At 41.2% G+C, this 14,272-nt stretch overlaps 2 protein-coding genes across 8 annotated transcripts in view; one reads left to right on the top strand and one right to left on the bottom strand.

The window, feature by feature from the left end:
• The window catches only part of CFAP92 (cilia and flagella associated protein 92 (putative)), a 93,231-nt gene that overhangs the window by 68,373 nt on the left and 10,586 nt on the right, over positions 1–14,272 (bottom strand). For all 6 annotated transcript variants that reach the window (XM_071812991.1, XM_071812994.1, XM_065845366.2 and 3 more), the window contains one exon: positions 10,369–10,465. The gene's annotated coding sequence lies outside the window, so the exon portion shown is untranslated. The remainder of the gene's footprint in view (positions 1–10,368; positions 10,466–14,272) is intronic.
• EFCC1 (EF-hand and coiled-coil domain containing 1) overlaps positions 1–14,272 on the top strand; it is a 43,473-nt gene that overhangs the window by 22,880 nt on the left and 6,321 nt on the right. Inside the window, exons 3-5 of one of the 2 annotated variants that reach the window (XM_065845372.2) lie at positions 8,917–9,026; positions 11,918–12,056; positions 12,850–13,015. In XM_065845372.2, coding sequence (XP_065701444.1) covers positions 8,917–9,026; positions 11,918–12,056; positions 12,850–13,015 — 415 coding nt within the window. The remainder of the gene's footprint in view (positions 1–8,916; positions 9,027–11,917; positions 12,057–12,849; positions 13,016–14,272) is intronic. The other variant, XM_065845370.2, reaches the window with a different exon arrangement.

The raw sequence follows: 14,272 nt of genomic DNA, 5'->3' as shown, positions 1-14,272 counted from the left end.
TGCGAAGGAGCTTGCAGAATGATACAGTGTCTAGCAGAGAAGCAGCACTCTCTGAAGATCTAAGGATGTTTTTTACAAACACCAGTGAAACAGAAAACACAACCGTATGAGGTCATTGTTATTCTTGTTTCCTGATACAGGATCTGGGGAGCACGGAGGCTGCAGTTTCCCCACGTTCGCAGCAGAGCGCTGCTGGTGCTGACTCCCAGGCGTCTGCATGGAGCTCCCGGGCTCTGCAGTAACCGCGGGACAGCGCTTGTGCACCGAGCGCTCGGGGACTCGCAGGGACCAAACCACCAGACAGGCATTCATGCAACGGCATCACGGAAACACTAAGCAATACCTGACCTAGATGTGAAAAACAATGGTTGCAGCCCCTTTTTGTCAACATACTTGAATGTCGTATTTTCCCAAATGCTTTGCAAGAGCTGGTCAGAAATAACCTGCAGGCAGCTTAAGGCACAATATTGCTGTGAAGCAAGACTCTTCCTTTTCTGGCACTCCAAATCCACCAGGCTCTAAATCTATGATGTTCTGAAATGAGCCCTGAAGAAATTTGCATGCCAGTAAGTAGGTACTTTTGGTGTTTGTAGCACATTCAGTGATATCTGCAGTTTTGCATGCATCAAACAGAGAACTGACAATGGTTTGTGAGACATCTTAAGCTCTGAGAGCTGAATTCAGTAGGATGTCCACCCTGCTGATAAGTCCAGCCTGCCTCTGTCTAGGAGAACACTATCTAGGAGACAGTAAAAGCATCACTGGACATTTGATCTTTACCGACACGCACTCCAGCACGCAGGAGTCAGCAGAAGCATTCCTGGGATTAAAGAGCACACATCTACATGAAGGAATATGTAAGGGCTTTGTCTGTTACATGAGCAACAGCAGAAGGGAATTATCTCCAGGACCACAGCTCTGCTGCTCTTCATCTGGCATATATGCCTTATATCAAGTATTTTGGTTATAGCTATCAGTGTTTTACAATTCCATGGTATTTAGTTTATTATTAGTTTTTGGTTGCAGACTTTGAAACATCTTTCTATATAATACAAGTCACCATACCAGGAGAGAGAAAATTTCAAGATTAAAAGTTTGGAGATCATGATGGATAAATACACTTAGGAGAATATACACCCACAACTCACACATAGGTAGTTATGTGGGATGTTTGTTTTCACATGCGCCTGTTGCTGTTCCTTATGGGCTGGGCTAAAAGGAGATGTCAAAAACCATCTAGGGAGGTTTTGCCAATGGGACCATCTGCCTGACTAGAGCAGAGAGGTGGAAACAAACCCACAAACACTCTGTGTTCAGTCTTGTGGGCTTTTGGAATAACCCTAACATTATCAGTTCAACACAAACTTCAGTTATATTAAATTAAAATAGTTGTTCCAATGCGGAAGGAAGGGAAAGTCAAGAGCAGAGCTCTGTAACAGATAAGAAGAGGGAGTAATGAGTCTCTGACTTCCATTTCCGTGACTGGGAGAAAGTTGAATCCAGGTTTTTAACTCAAGAAAACCTTTGGCAGATCAGTTTTGTGCTAATAGGTCACTCAGGAACAAGGGATACTTAAACTTTTCTAGCTTCATTTAGGCCTGCATCGTGTGCACCCGAACTCCAGGCTTCCAGTGCAAGTATCTGAATTTTTAGCTAGCAGGGTGTGGCAATGGAGTTCTTCATTCCAGGGGAACAACATCTGGAAATCATTTCCTTTATTTTGTCACAAAAGAAGTCATTAAGGGGCAGGAATATCTGAATGACATAATTTCAAAGAGATGTATGTTTCTCCTGGATAGTGCAGTGACTATTAACCATAAAATACCCCATACAAAGCAAAAAGCAGCCCAATTCATCAAGGACATACTCAAAAACTACTGCCATGCAATATAATCCTTTGCTAGGTACAGGATTTTTAAAAGCATGATAATTCTCTCATCTGTTTAGCCCAATCATCTGATGTTATCTTCTGTGGAGCAGCCCAAATGACTGATAGTTCATTAATGACGGTAAACTAAAGTTTCAAGGCCAAAAGAGGTGAAGGAAAGCACCAAACAGACTCAGATCTTGAGCTGCATTTCAGAGCAAAAGGAGTATATTCCGTAGGTCACAGAATAAAACCTGCCCATGCAGGTAATTCCACTTCCTCAGTCATTTATTTGTAGTAGATTTATGTACACACAAGTGTGCGTATTCATGCATAAGAGCACCTTTTTTGAACTTAGGTGGGTCTTGCTTAATGCGCTTATCTTTATTTTAACTCTAAGTGTGACCCTAACAATTACACTGAAAATAAATTATTAGGTTTTTAGTATACTCTTCGCCACAGTATAATACACCAGACTAGAAAGATGACCATCAAAACTTTCTGCTGACTTTAGGTGCCCACTCTGACTCATCTGTGTGTTCATAATGCCAAGTGTTTCAGAGCAAACCACACAAATGGTAACCTCACGATCCTGTGCTTCAGCAGTAGTTCCCATACCCCACAGTTTCAAATTCCATGCCAAAAAAAAAAAAGTCAGGACTCAGTCATTGTCTGTACACATTATGTGGTAATTATGTGTACACTACCTCACTTACCACTTCACGCAGCAGCTTCTCTCGGATTTTACGTTCTAGAAACTGCTGCTGTAACTGTGAGCCTTATACTGGAGGCTATATTTTTATACCGTATTTTTGTACCTGTTTTTGAGAAGTATTGGTAAAGAATTTGCTTTATAAATATATATATGAATGGGAATTATGTGCAGAAAGCCTAACTAATCTGTTTGGGATTATGAAGGGGGATCTGGCAGAGTGGAGTAGAATCTACCTCCTCAAAGAAGCATTTAGTTGCTTTAACAAGGACACTATCTGTTCCATTCCTGGGTCTCATCTGCCTTGCTACTTAAAACTGCCAGTAGCTTCATTCTCTCTCAAGTTGTTGTTCATCCACAGAAATCATTCACCCCCTGCCTCGAATGAGGCAAAGGTCACATAGGAAAAACAGACTGTGATTTTACAAATAATAACTACATGTAATGCGTGTGCTCTGGGGGTTAAGGCAGCCTCCTGATACCTTGTAAGTTGAGAACCTTAAAAGCAAATACGCTTAAAACACATGAATTTGTATCAGGTAGCATCATCACGACATCTGTGTTTCCCACCACCAAGCTCAGATTCTCTACATTCCCTGCATAGATTTCTGCTCCAAGTTAACAGAGCCGCTGACAGCACAGTCAGTTATCATCCTCCACGTGGACATGCAGTGCAGGAGGGAGGAGAAATTCATTTGGGCACGGTTTTCCCAAATTTTATCAGGAAGCATGTTTGGCCCTTAAGCACATTTCATCATCTGGCACTTTACCCCAATCATAGAATATTGTGAGTTGGAAGGGGCCCACAAGGATCAGCGAGTCCAACTCTCGTCATTTGCAGATTGATATGCTCTATTGCCCAAACTAGGGATCACCGTTCTCTTCAGCATGACCTGTAGTAAGACTGTACTCAGCAATACCGACATCAAGCCTACAGGTTCTAGCTTGGCTGAACCATAGCAGCATTAACTGGAGCAAAACAAATGTTAACACTTTAAAAACGCGTCCTCTGCCCTTTTGTTTGTGTCTGCTTTTGCGCTGTCACCCCTTCTTTCACTTTAACCTTCAGCCAAAAATAAGCTTGAGCAGTTTGAGCTCCCAAACCTCTGCACTAACAGGCACAATGCACAAAGCTTTAATTATTTCTGGTGCCCCTTCTCTAAAGTCTCTTGAATGTACAGACCTGAGAAAAGTGTCTTTCTGAAGGTGCAGGGTCTCTTGTTCAACACTACCCACTACCATTATAACAAGGTAGAAAACACACCAAATATGAGAAAAGAGAGGCAAAGTAAGCTGAGCTAACAAAGAGGGCACATTGCATCCTGTCTACTTTCTCCATGTTCAAGTCTGCTGTTGCAGTAATTCTCATTCTCACTTTAACTGCTGTACCTGTTCAGGGCATAATTCAATCACATTTCAGTTAAAAAACACAAGTCACACACTTTTAAAGTAAAGGATAGCTTAGTTTGTATAACTATACTTAGAGCAATGTACACATTCATGCAGCTGGTCGATCTGCTCCAAATACGTCTCCAAAAGAGTCTAAAGCTCTATGAAGGTGAAGCAGTAATTATTTAAGTTAAAGATTTGTTTAGTGCCAGAAGCAGGTGGTTTTTGCCACAGTTAGAAGTCTCCATAACAATCCCAGGAAAGCCAATTAAAAGCCAATTAGTCATGGACATTACTTTAAGGTCCAGTACTTTGCAAACTCTCCCCTCTCCAGTTCTCCTGCTCCAGCGCTGCCCATTCTGCTCAGGACAAAGGCTCGGGGATGCCACGGCCCCTCTGCCCATCTCCATGGAAAACTGGCCACAAACGCTTCCCAGGCACCTTCTGCATCACTTTCCCCTCTGATCTCCGCCCTAAACAAATGTGCTGTTTATTCATCCCTCATTTATGAAGACACATTATATGCTGTGTGAATACTAATAAGAAAAGAATTAAACTGGTGTTTAAGAATCAGTGAAGATTCCTCCTTTCAGTGTTTACCGTGACAGCAAAAGCTGGTTGGCCTCTTTCATTAGGCTCTTCTTCAAATCCTGAAACCTCTGCCAACCAAAACTTAGAGAGCAGATTTGGCATTAAAGAAAATAAAAAGCTCACAAATAACGTGATTTAACCACTAGGTCATTTTTTGTTATGAGAAATCAGGAGATCATGGAGTTTCCCTGTTTGCCTACCAAGAAGCGCCACCATGACTGCATTCGTGCCTCTGTCACCACACTTGATGACGAAACACCGTGTACTTCAACAATTAATTGAGGAGCATGAAGCAACCCTAAGAAATTAAATCTTCTGGTTGCATCTACTTTAAAGGCCAAATAACAGAAAATTTAGTTAATTAAACCCAGCGGTGTTTGTACATTTCTCCTCTGGAACCGTATTGCACAGGCTGGTCCCCTCCCTGTACCTGTGCCACCAGGCTGCTGGTCCTGTCCTTGCCTGTCACCTTCCCTGCTCACTGCTGTGGACATCCCATTGCACTGCTCTCCTGACAAGATACACTAAAGCAACTTATTTCCAGTTTTGTTATTGCAAATGGATCCATGACATTATATATTAGCTAATCAAATACATTCTTTGTTTTAACTTGTGTATCTACTCACGCTGCTGCTTGGGTTTTTTCATCACTTTGATCTGGTATAGATGAGCTCTGAAATCCCAGTTTGTCTGGCTACATGTTCCTTCATAAACATTTAAAATCTGCTCCATTCCTTAACACCGTGAAATTATTTCCATGCACGTTTCTAGAAAACAAAGTTGTATCTTAATCTGTGCTGCCTTTCTATTTAGGTGCACTAACTGTGCTATATTTCTTCTGTTGGGGAAACAAAGGCACAATGTGATTTGATGCAACCGGTAGAGCCTGTGCCGCAACCAAGACTGAAATCCTGGAGCACCTGGGCCTGCAAACCCTTGCTCAAAACTTATGTTGCTTTCTAGTTTCCCAGATGAACATCTCTAGAGGAGACAGACGTGGCTGTCTTTAATCAATATATTGGGCAGAAAGACCTAATAAAACACACCATCTGTATGGCTTGCTGAATTTCTCCACATTAAGAGAGAGCTGACGAAGTCCTCTCAAGAAAATTGCTGCAGAATAATCAATTTATGTTTTGTATTTCATCAACTAATTATAAGTTTCTTTACAAGAACTAGAGAGAAGTGAAAGCTATTATAAAGGGAGTCTGCTATTCTAAATCCTGAATTTTATGGGAAGGATTGTTTCTTTTCCTGCACCAAACTTCTTAATGTTCCTTGGACTGCAAGTTAAATTGAAAATGGGCTGCCAGATGCATTATAAGAAGTTCATACCACCAGCAGATCTCCCATTAAACATCACAGCATTTACCTAGAAAAGTTTTTCATGATACTTGAATGTTCTCAATATTTTATGGGTTCACATCTTAACCAACTTCGAGACTACAATGAGTATTCACTGAAATGTCAACATCTCTATATTATGTCTCTGAAATCCAAACAGATCTAAATTATATTGCAACAGTCCACACAACACCAGCTACAGTCCTCAAGAGATTGTTAAGTATTCTTATCGAGGACCAGACCCCAAATATATTTGTCTTCAAATGACTGAAATTAGCAAATTTCAGAAAAGAAAAAGGTAACATCCTTGTGAAAGGAAATACTACTATATTCTACAACAAATGTCCTGAACCCTGAAGCTCTGCGATGCTCCCAGGAGCCCCCATTTTAAATGCCCAGGTTCAATAGTACTTGCTATTTGTGCGCTACCACATCATTATTTTTTCCAGAATTAATGAAGCTAAATGACTGGCCAGGCTCCATTCTGGAGACTGCTATTTCCCTCGGCTTTACAGGAAATCCAGTTGTTGCTAGGCAAAATAATACCAGAAATTGTAAACAAAATCCATCATTAGTTTTTATGCACTCAAGGGGGTAAAAAGAATGGCTGGTTCCTAAGCATGGTTACCTCAGCTTCCGTCCCCACAGATAATTTGAAATACTGACCGTTGTTGTTGTTAAATTCACAACCTCATTTACCGAACTACTGTTGGTGTGGTTCTTCAGGAACCGACAGCTGTGTTAGATCAAACAAAAGCTCTCTGCAATACTTATCTCTAACTTGGCATCAGCATCTCTATTACTACATCTAAATTCCTCTTTCTAGCAGTAGCTGAATTTACGGGCTGGAGTATTTAGGAGATTGATACAAAAAAATTGAGTTATACAGCTGGTTTCAGTAGGACCAAGTGTTCCAGCTCTTACTTTTCTTGATGGATATTTAATGTGTTAAGTACAAGGAATATTCAAAATTCACTAGACTAAAACTCATCTTAGGAAGAACTTGGAGGGAACTTCATTTACTATAGAACTCCTGAATTTGGTTTGCTTTCTTTTGCACATAGATTCTTTGTGAACTACATGACAGCTCATACTGGGAAAAGTATAACCACATTATTATATGTTCTAAATAGGAAAACATCCTGATGTAACTATTAAAAGTAAACTGTTTCCTAAATAGTAAAAAAAGGAAGCAATGGAAATTTATAATATTATATGACATACCATACGCAAGCTTATAATGGACTGCACTTGGTGTTGTTTTAGCTCCATATCTGAGAGGCAGCTTGTTCCTACCTTGGAGAACATCTATGTAAACCTTACCTGTGTGGACTGATATGCCAAATCTCTATTTATCCAATATAACTATGAGTTTCTTACTACATTAGAAGTCATGTTTCTTAAATTCTTCATAGCTCTGATTTCAGTAACATTTTGGGGAATTAAATTACATATTATGTATATTGCATGAAAAAAAAGCAAGACTCCTAAAATAAATTCAGCATTATGTGTTGCCTTTCAATTTCATGGATGCTGTTTAACAACTTGCATGTAAATGGGAATGTCTGAACTGATTGTCAACTATATTGCACACTTCCAGAGTATCTCCTCTAAAACAGCAACGCCATCTTTCAGTACATCCCTCCAAAACCACAGGAGGCCAGAGCGAACAAAACCAAATGCATTACAACAAAAAAAGCAGTAGCTCCAATGGACTCGTCATGACTGTTGTTTCCCGTTCTTCCCAAAATATAATATTATTAGATTACTAGAAAATAAATATGTTATTAGATTTGTTAGATTTTGATTTATACACAGGAAGTTTTCAATGTGCTATAAAGAATGACATCTATTGTCTTATGTGCCTGTGCCTTTCCCTGATGGGGTTAGAACGTTTTCAACTCAAAGACATGTAAACAGATTTTTCCTTACACAGGTGCTATCCTGAATTTTCTTGAAGGTACTGCCTCAAAGCTGTTCGTTTAACCAACTATAAGCTCCTCAGTCTGCACAATCATCCTTCATTGAATTACTTTTTTCAGAATGTATTCACTTAGGCAAGCATAAGGACACTGAGTCACAGTCTTTGGTCTGTGTACCATCCCTTGGAAGCTTCACCTGTTAAAACACATGGATGTAGCATCCTCTACATTCCACTCCAAAAAAATACACAATTTCAAATGAGATTGTCAGCGATTCAGAAGCCCGTTGCTGAGACACTTCTGACCCACAACTCACCGGCTTCAGATGCGTCATTCTGTTTGCGTATCGTTCTGACTTTTCAGTCTGACACTGCTTCATCCCCAGTACTCGGCAGACTTAGATCAAACTGGCTGACATTTCTAAGTCCGAGCACCAGATGCTCGACTTTCCACCCAGCGATAATGACAGCATGCCCACGGTGAAAACAAAGCACGTGCTGCCCTGTCACTGTCAGTGGAGAAGAGGGAGTTTATGGTCAGAGCAGACTGATTCCATATGCAGATTCTAGATGTCTTTGACCTGAACTAAAAGCTATAAGGAACATTTAGTTCTTAATACCTAAAAATCAGCTGACATCTACCTTCCTTTGATTGTTGGTGAAGGAACTGAATGCAGCCCTTGGGGGTTCAATTTTACAAGTGTTGAAAGTAGAAACAGACTCCCAGCCTGGTTGGGTTGCAGGGCTTCTGTAGATCCCCAGTCCAACCTCTGCTCACACAGGGTCACAGAGCAGGTCACACAGCACCCCAGGCAGGTTTGAATGTCTCAGAGAAGGAGACTCCACACCCGCTCTGGGCAGTCTGTTCCAGGCTCTGGCACCTCCCAGCAAAGAAATTTCTCCTCATGTTCAGACAGACCCTCCTGTGTTTCAGTCTGTGCCCGTTGCCCCTCATCCTATCATTTGGCACCCCTTCTTCTATAGCAAGTCTGAACATCTTCGTTCAAAGTCATCCATGTGCTACGCTGTGCACATTCATCTTGGCTTTCCAAATTTCCTACAAGTCCCCTTTCCTTTGCCCTTCTTTTCCAGGTCCGAACCGGCGCAGGAGGGAGCAGCCTCGCCAGGCGCAGGACACAGCGCGGCTGCGGTGCAGCCGCATCGACGCTCTCCCACCGGCGGAGCCGGCATTGCCGAGAACGGTATCAAACCCTGTACCCAACTACTTTATTTCCTCACTGATTTGCAAGATCCTCAAGAGAAAAACTAATGTTGATATTAAACCACCAAAGCCACAAACCAATCCTAAAGAATCTTGAAACCTTAGGCGTAAATAAGAGACAATATCCCGCCTTTCTGCTTCCCACTCCCCACACATGCCACATACAGTTATGATTTAAAACTGACTTTTAAAAGACAGCAATTGGGGGTGTCATTGAGCTGCTGCAGTGATGAACCATTTCCGATAGCCATCTTGGAAACCAAACTCTTTTTTTCTCCCCTCTCCGTATTGGTTTACATGCCAAATAACAGGAAATGCAAAGTTTGGTATGTTTAACTTACCTTCAGTGATTTTTTTTTTTGACACATCTAGTTCAAAGATGACAAAAAGTACCAACTTGACATTAACTGTGATTAACAAGGTATCTTTACTGCAAACAGAAAATTAGATTTTAGGTATGTATTGAATGGCGCTGACAAGCAGCTGCTCAGGAATGTGAAAGACAACGAGGTGTAGATACAATTAACATCGTAACACGTCCTCCATGTGGTTACACTTCTAAAACAAACTTGCTTTTACAAATATTTTTACCAAATGGGACACTTTGCCAGCTCAAAGACACTTTCCATGTCTAACCTGAACTACTCATATTTCAAGTGCAACCAGCTTTTTGGCAAAAGCTTTTCAAACAAATAAATTGTGGGCTTGTATCTTTAAAAAGGTGAAAAACGTTTCCATCAGGAAAAAGGCAGAAAATAAAAATAAGTCAGAAAGTCAAACAAATAAATTATATGATCATCTGGGATAAATGTGGATATACTAGATAAGTATAGAAACAGATTTACGGATAACTTGTTTAGATATAACTTAATAAATATAATTTCTCAGATGAGAAGAGCACTCACAAAGGCATTAGGCAAGTTATTCTACATTAGCTAGGCTGAAAATATCTAAATATCACAATAATAAAGTGCTCTATGATTCTACTGACAGATTTTTTTTTAATATTAGCTTAGCAGAAGAATTTTAATAAAATATTTGCTTTATATTAAGAGAAATACATAAGAAGTTTTGCTTTTCCTCTGTGGTTTCCAGCACTACCAATCATAACCTACAAGGGGATGTAAAGATAATCTATTTTGCGCACACATTCAGTCAGAGCAGAGAACACTCCCATGTGCATAGGGGTTAAAAAAGCAGATTACAGGTGTCTTAGATATCTTAGCATGAATACAGCTTGAGGTTCACATGCCTTGTCCTTCATTTGTAAAAACCTAAGCTAAGATGCCAGATGCAGCAACAATTTACTGGATTAAACATACCAGTTTGAAGCTCTTTGAGGAATCCATGGTTTCGGTGATTCCAGTTATCACAGCTGCCATGACAGTTGTAAATCCTGATCGTTACCCCTTTGAACTCCTGTGGCAAGGAAAGAAACAAAGACAGGAAAAGTTCACTCCTAATGCATCACAGATTGGAAACAGAAAGGCTCTTTTCTTTGTTTTGGCAGCACGCAGCCTCACAGAAAGCAAGCACTGCTAATGAATTAGTTTGTACAGCGTAAGGATGGCCATAAAAATGCAGACGTTCACTGCAATTAAAGAGCAACACCGCGTGCAACTAAGCTTTGTTCCTGCTTAGGCAATTTATTATTGAACATGATAACTATAAATTGGGCACATGGAATGCTGCTGGAATTAAATTGTATTAACAAACACGCGTTGAGCATCAACTGAAAGAAAAAAACAACCGAACACACAAACCCTCCTCAGGGTGACAACCAAGGTGGCATTTTAGCTTGAACTGCCCATGGTCTTGAAATGAGAGAGAAAATCACTGAGCGGGGAATCTCTGCTGGGTGGCCCATCCCCTTGAGCCCCCTTTCCTGTGCTGAACAAACTAAACATGCACAGCACTTGTAATGCTACCCGAGATGAAGTGTCATTCAGGATTTCAAGAAATAACAGTGTTTGACTTGATCACTCTGCTAGAATTCATTAAACATGTGTAATTAACTGACAGCAATTAAGGTAAATAACCATAACATTCAAAATCATGTTGATATTGGCTTAACCTGGTGTCAACTCAAAATAAATACTCAAAATAAAGATGTAACCAGTGCTTTTCATGTATTGACTGTTTCAAAAGGCTCCCTGTAAATTTTTATATAAGCATGACAATCCTCTAAGTCCCTATAAATATTTTCTTGTGATAAAAAGCAGTTAAATGTAATAGTTTTTACAATATACAGCTAAAAAAGTATTGAAGTATTACTGTAAAAGAACATGAATATTTACATGTATTTTAAATAGTACATTTATAATTTATTTGGCACATGAGGAGGTATTGGGTTTAGATAGAAAAGGCATAATTAAACATTAGATAGCCGCAGGTCCAATAGTACATTTATATATTAAAATCGCTGTCCCTACAAAACAAAGTAAGGGAATGAATTAGGGAACATTTACATCCAGCTCCTGGACTCTGAATGTATTCAACTGGTGTAACAGCTATGCAAAAAGATCTTATGCCATACAATGACTTCTCATTTCTCTTAAAAAGTGTATATTCAATTGTGTACACAAACAACCACTACCCCCATCAAGAACACTGATCCCCCAGACTTATCCTTACGCTATAGCTACTTAGAGGAAAGAAAATGAAGTGAAACAGCTACAAGTTACCTGCTGAAGTATTTTAGACTCTTAAAATAAGGACCTTTGCAGAAGCTCCCCTTTCCACGGCCACTGAAGAACCCTGTGTTGTGCTTCCCTGGGGTTTTTAAAACCTCCCGTCTCTCTGTCCCAGCCTCGGGAGCTCCAGGGGCCGCAGCTGCAGCCCATCAGGGTGGTGATTGTGTTGGTTTCTCAGCAGAGGATCAGCTGTTCCGCTCTGTGGAGGGCCAGGCGGCCTCTGACGAGGAGGAGGAGGAGAAGTGGGCAGGAGACCAGCCAGCCCAGGTGGACCCAATGAAGAAAATAGCAGCCAAGCTCCCTTGCTGTGGCAGTGGGTAGGTTTCTGAGATTAATGCGGTTTGGGGCCTTTGCAAAGGTTGTTTCATGGCCTGAAGGCACCACGGCTTCCATAAGAAACAGTAATGCTTTACAGCAAAATCAGCAGGTCCCTTTTGTCCATCCTTTATAGCTCTTGCAGAACAATATGTTGGATATTCCCACCTAGTCAGTGCTCTGGGGTCCTCAGCACAGGACACACATGGACCTGCTGGAGAGGGGCCAGAGGAGCCACAGAAATGACCCGAGGCTGGAACAGCTCTGCTGGGAGGACAGGCTGAGAGAGCTGGGGTGTTCAGCTGGAGAAGAGAAGCTCCCAGGAGACCTTAGTGTGGCCTTTCCAGGCTTAAAAGGGGCCCATAAGAAAGATGGGGACAGACTTTTGAGCAGGGCCTGTTGTGATAGGGCAAGGGGTGATGGTTTTAAACTAAAGGAGGGAGATTCAGGTTGGACATGAAGAGGAAATTGTTGGCCCTGAGGGTGGTGAGAGCCTGGCCCAAGTTGGCCAGGTTGGTGGATGAACCATCCCTGGAGACATCCCAGGCCAGGCTGGACGTGGCTCTGAGCAACCTGAGCTGGTGCAGATGTCCCTGCTCATGGCAGGGGTGGCACTGGGGGAGCTGGGAAGGTCCCTTCAACCCAAACTATTCTACAATTCTGTTCTATGATTCTATGACACTCATTTGTGATCTGTGCTGCCAAGAGTTTTTCAGGAAAACTGGCTTTTGGAAACATGGACCTTCATTGTGAGGTTTCACTAATTATCTTTTATTTTTTTTAATGCGTATATAGATATGATGAAAAAATGTGGAGAAAACTAATGTCTTATTTGGAGCCCACCAACCCTGATGGCCACACCACAGCCCCTGCAGAGCTCTCAGAGCAGGTCACACAGCTCACGGAACAGCTGGAGCTTAAAGGGCACGAAGGGAAGAAACTGGAAACAAATATTGAAGAGGTAACAGGTGCCAGGCACAGCGTGAAAGAGTTAGTTGTATGTCCTTAAGTAGCTGCATTTGTATGCATATGCATTTACATGTTATTCTGGGCATCCCGCTCTCTGCTGCTGATGTTTCTCACTGTGCTGCCAGTTTGTCAGCTCAGACATCTCATGCTTTCCTGCGACACCTGCACTTCAGGTCTGGTTCCTACCTGAACCTCCGTTTATTTGGAGGATGAGATGTACCTGAGCTCTTCAAACCTTCTCGTTTACTCGAACAGTTTGAGATGTTCTCTGATGCTCTGCCTGGGACTGATACCACTGCACACCAAAGAGCTGCACATGAACCACAGGGTTACTATTGGCAGCTTTCGATGGTTCCGCTGGTGCAGATGAAACACTCCACATCTCCTGGGACATTCAGCTCCTCTGGGAGCACAAGAGCTTGTCAAGAAATCCCTCCAGCTGACCGAGATGCAGGGGGTTACCAATCCGGAATCCTTCCAAGAAAATAATCCAGTTTACTCTGGCTGTTTCTCAGCCTTAGACAAATATATTTCTAAATTTAAAAAAAAAATCAGTTCTCAGGCTTAGCAGCATGTTCAGCTTCCCTTGAGCAGAGGTTAAAACCCCAGCACTGAAAAGCCCTGGTACAGTATCCTGGTAGAGCAATGTAATCTTACTATTTAAATACTGCAAAATTCAGCCATTGATGGGCATAAATTCAGATACCAGCAATCTTACCGTGAAACACCACCAGTGCATCATACGCATTGCTTTGTTTTAAGGTTCAGTTAGTGCTTGTTCAGTATTTTATATCCCTTCTTTAAAAGGAGATTAAAGATTTCGGTAGTTCTGGAAGGATTGTATTTATCAGTAAATTATTTAAACTAAGAGTATCCAACTTCTTTACATGTTGCCATCCTTTGATTTTTGTCAGTATTTCATATCATTTTCCCCCTTGACTGAATTAAATGAAAGAGTTTACTTGTGAGGAAAAGAATTTAAAAACAGAATAAAATCAAACTTGTGTCTTACACAATTTGCAGTATTCAAGGACAATTTCTTCCTGTAATACTCCTTAGAGCAACACAAAGCTTCCTTCTATACTGCTTAACATCAGCCCACATAAAATCTACATTTATTCTTTTAACTACAGGAAGGAACCACTTGTCTTCTTTTTTCCCATTCAGAGGTACTCAAGTCCTTCTGCACTATCAGATCGCTTTCTTTTTAATCTCTGCTGCTGGATGTCAGTTCTGTGCATCTTGTTCA

This window comes from Patagioenas fasciata, chromosome 10, assembly GCF_037038585.1.
Source record: "Patagioenas fasciata isolate bPatFas1 chromosome 10, bPatFas1.hap1, whole genome shotgun sequence".
Lineage (NCBI taxonomy): Eukaryota > Metazoa > Chordata > Aves > Columbiformes > Columbidae > Patagioenas > Patagioenas fasciata.
The sequence above is the reverse complement of the archived record's forward strand: the minus strand, read 5'-3'. Positions and strand labels throughout refer to the sequence as shown.